Here is a 2,945-nt window from a genome sequence, read left to right on the forward strand (position 1 = left end):
ATTTATGGTTTTATGGTTTTACCATAAGTTTTATGGTTTTACCATTGTACACTAAAACTTTATTTCTTACCTTCTTTTTTTGTTTGAGGTGACTAGTTTGAAAAATGATCTCAATCAGTATTTCTATATACATGGATATTTTGGCAAAATTAAATAGAGTCTGTGTTCTTGAAGACATGAAAAAAATCTAGTACATTCTAAGTAGTAAAATCTAGACAGTAAACATCGGGTTATTAATATTTTAGCATATTAACATACTAAATTTGTATTTAATATGTATGTTTCTTATACATCAGCATAGGTATACACGTAAATACTTATATGACTATTTTTGTTTTAGTCATTATATTTCTCCTCTTTTTCAGGTAATGTTTAGAGGACTCTACAGCAACCTTTGGTATTGGACATATTCAAAATCTCTTCAACTTTTACTTTCCTAGTCCACTGTCCTCCAACTTTAACTTGCTTGCAATCCCATCAAACATTTTACATGGTTTGCAATGGTTACATGAACTTGTGGGAAGTAGCATTTGTACCATTTCATACTTTATTTACGATGGCACTTTAGGAAAGGAACTTGGAAATAACTTCCAAAGCAGTATTTTAAAAAATGAATCTTGTTGTGAAGCTTCGGAGAAGTTTTCGAACATTGATTGTTCTCTTAGCCACCTTTTGCTTGGTGAGCATTGTCATTTCTGCCTATTTCCTCTACTCTGGCTATAAACAGGAAATGACACTTATGGAAACCACTGCAGCAGCAGAATGTACTGATGTTAAAATCCTACCATATCGGTCAATGGAGCTGAAGACCGTTAAACCTATTGATACATCCAAAACTGATCCTGCTGTCCTCCTGTTTGTGGAGAGCCAGTACTCTCAGCTTGGTCAAGATATTATCGCTATCTTGGAGTCCAGCCGATTTCAGTTCCATATGGTCATCGCCCCTGGCAAGGGAGACATACCTCCTCTAACAGATAATGGCAAAGGGAAATATATTTTAGTTATTTATGAAAATATTCTGAAGTATGTCAGCATGGACTCATGGAATCGAGAGCTTTTAGAAAAATACTGTGTGGAATACAGTGTTAGTATAATTGGTTTTCATAAAGCTAATGAAAACAGCTCACCAAGTACACAATTAAAAGGTTTTCCATTAAACCTTTTCAATAATCTCGCTCTAAAGGACTGTTTTGTCAACCCTCAGTCTCCTTTGCTGCATATTACCAAAGCCCCTAAGGTTGAGAAAGGCCCTCTTCCTGGGGAAGACTGGACAATTTTCCAGTATAATCATTCAACCTACCAGCCTGTGCTTTTAACTGAATTACAGACGGAAAAATCCCTTTCATCCTTCTCCAGCAAACCACTCTATGCGACGGTGATTCAGGATCTGGGGCTTCATGATGGAATTCAGCGAGTTCTTTTCGGCAACAACTTAAACTTTTGGCTGCACAAGCTCATCTTCATAGATGCCATCTCCTTCTTGTCAGGGAAGAGGCTGACATTGTCTTTGGACAGGTATATCCTTGTAGACATTGATGATATCTTTGTGGGGAAGGAAGGAACAAGGATGAATGTCAAAGATGTGAAGGTAAGAACATTTATAAATCACATGATTATTTTTCTTTCACTAACTCTGTGGTATTGATGAAATAGAATTTTGAATATTTTAGACTTCTAATTACTCAAAACTTTAAGATGCAGTAAATTTGAGATAAAATAAGCATTAAAAATAAAACTTAAACTAAGCCTTAACCATTCCTCACCCACCCCCAAAATGCTTCAGAGGGGCATAGAACTAAAATATCCCAAAGAGTATTTGAACTTAATCTCCTTGCCTCTTTTCGATTTTGCCCATCCCAGCCAGCACCCCATAGAACAGCCTCCATTACTCCACACATGTTGCAGTTTGTAGCAATAAGACTAATACAGTCATGAAAATCTATCGCTGGACAGATCCTCCTGCCCTACTTGGGTTTGACAATGGTGGTTAAAATATAAGATAGAGAAGCAGCCCAAGACTTTTATATAACAAGTAAGCATAGTGCTTGTCTATATGAAATGTTCATACATCTGTAAATATAGATATGAAAAAAAAAGTTTTATAGGGGGTGTGGTATTGGACTTGACCTCAGGAGCTACCATCACTATCTCTATTATCACGTCATTTTGGGTAACACAGCAGTGTTACTGGTAGCACTTCTAGGCTAAGGTCAAATTGGCTTCAGTATAACAAATTCACCCTGTGATTGCTATCAGATAAAGGAAAAGCCAAATATGTTTTACTAAGGTGGGTAGGTAATTCTGAGAATAATTCCCTTTTTTATCATCTTGATTCAAGATTTTCACTTGTGCCTATCTTGTTTTATATATAATTAAATTCTTTCTGTGAACAAGTAATTTTAGCAAACATATAAACAAAAATAATAGAACACAGCTTAGAATAATAAAGGAACTAGAGATTGTTAAGATCATGTCATCTTTTTTGTATTTCTGCTGTTAGGCTTTTTATCCTCCAAAGATGAAACCTCAATATAACAGCTTTTTCTCCCCATCCTAACACCTTATGACCATTATAATAAAATATTATTAAAACCAGTGAAATAAGTTAACTTTTTAAAAATCTTCAAAATACATGTAGACCAGTGAACTCTGCTTTTAATGAGCCATTGAATGAAGTATCACTTGACTGGGATCCAACTATTTTATTTTGGGTATTGTTGTAAAGCGATTAAGTGATCCCTCTTGAATTCTGTCTAGATTTTTCTTTTTTTTTAACTTATGCTTTTTTGTATTTACTATTCCTTTTAATTAATGTAAATTCTAGTTTTATTTTAATTTTAAAATCAAAAACTTAAGGCAGGGGCTTCCCTGGTGGTGCAGTGGTTGCGCGTCTGCCTGCCGATGCAGGGCACACGGGTTCGCGCCCCGGTCTGGGAGGATCCCAC

General features: G+C 35.6%; 1 protein-coding gene across 1 annotated transcript; it reads left to right on the forward strand.

Annotated features, from left to right (window-relative positions):
• Nucleotides 1–610: 610 nt before the first annotated feature.
• LOC112063248 (bifunctional heparan sulfate N-deacetylase/N-sulfotransferase 4-like) lies at nt 611–1,588 on the forward strand (the record flags this gene model as incomplete). Its single annotated transcript, XM_055083703.1, has 1 exon — nt 611–1,588. A coding segment is annotated over exon 1 (978 nt), but the record flags the coding sequence as incomplete, so codon positions are not given.
• Between the last annotated feature and the right edge of the window lie 1,357 nt (nt 1,589–2,945).

Source organism: Physeter macrocephalus, unplaced genomic scaffold, assembly GCF_002837175.3.
Source record: "Physeter macrocephalus isolate SW-GA unplaced genomic scaffold, ASM283717v5 random_6241, whole genome shotgun sequence".
Lineage (NCBI taxonomy): Eukaryota > Metazoa > Chordata > Mammalia > Artiodactyla > Physeteridae > Physeter > Physeter macrocephalus.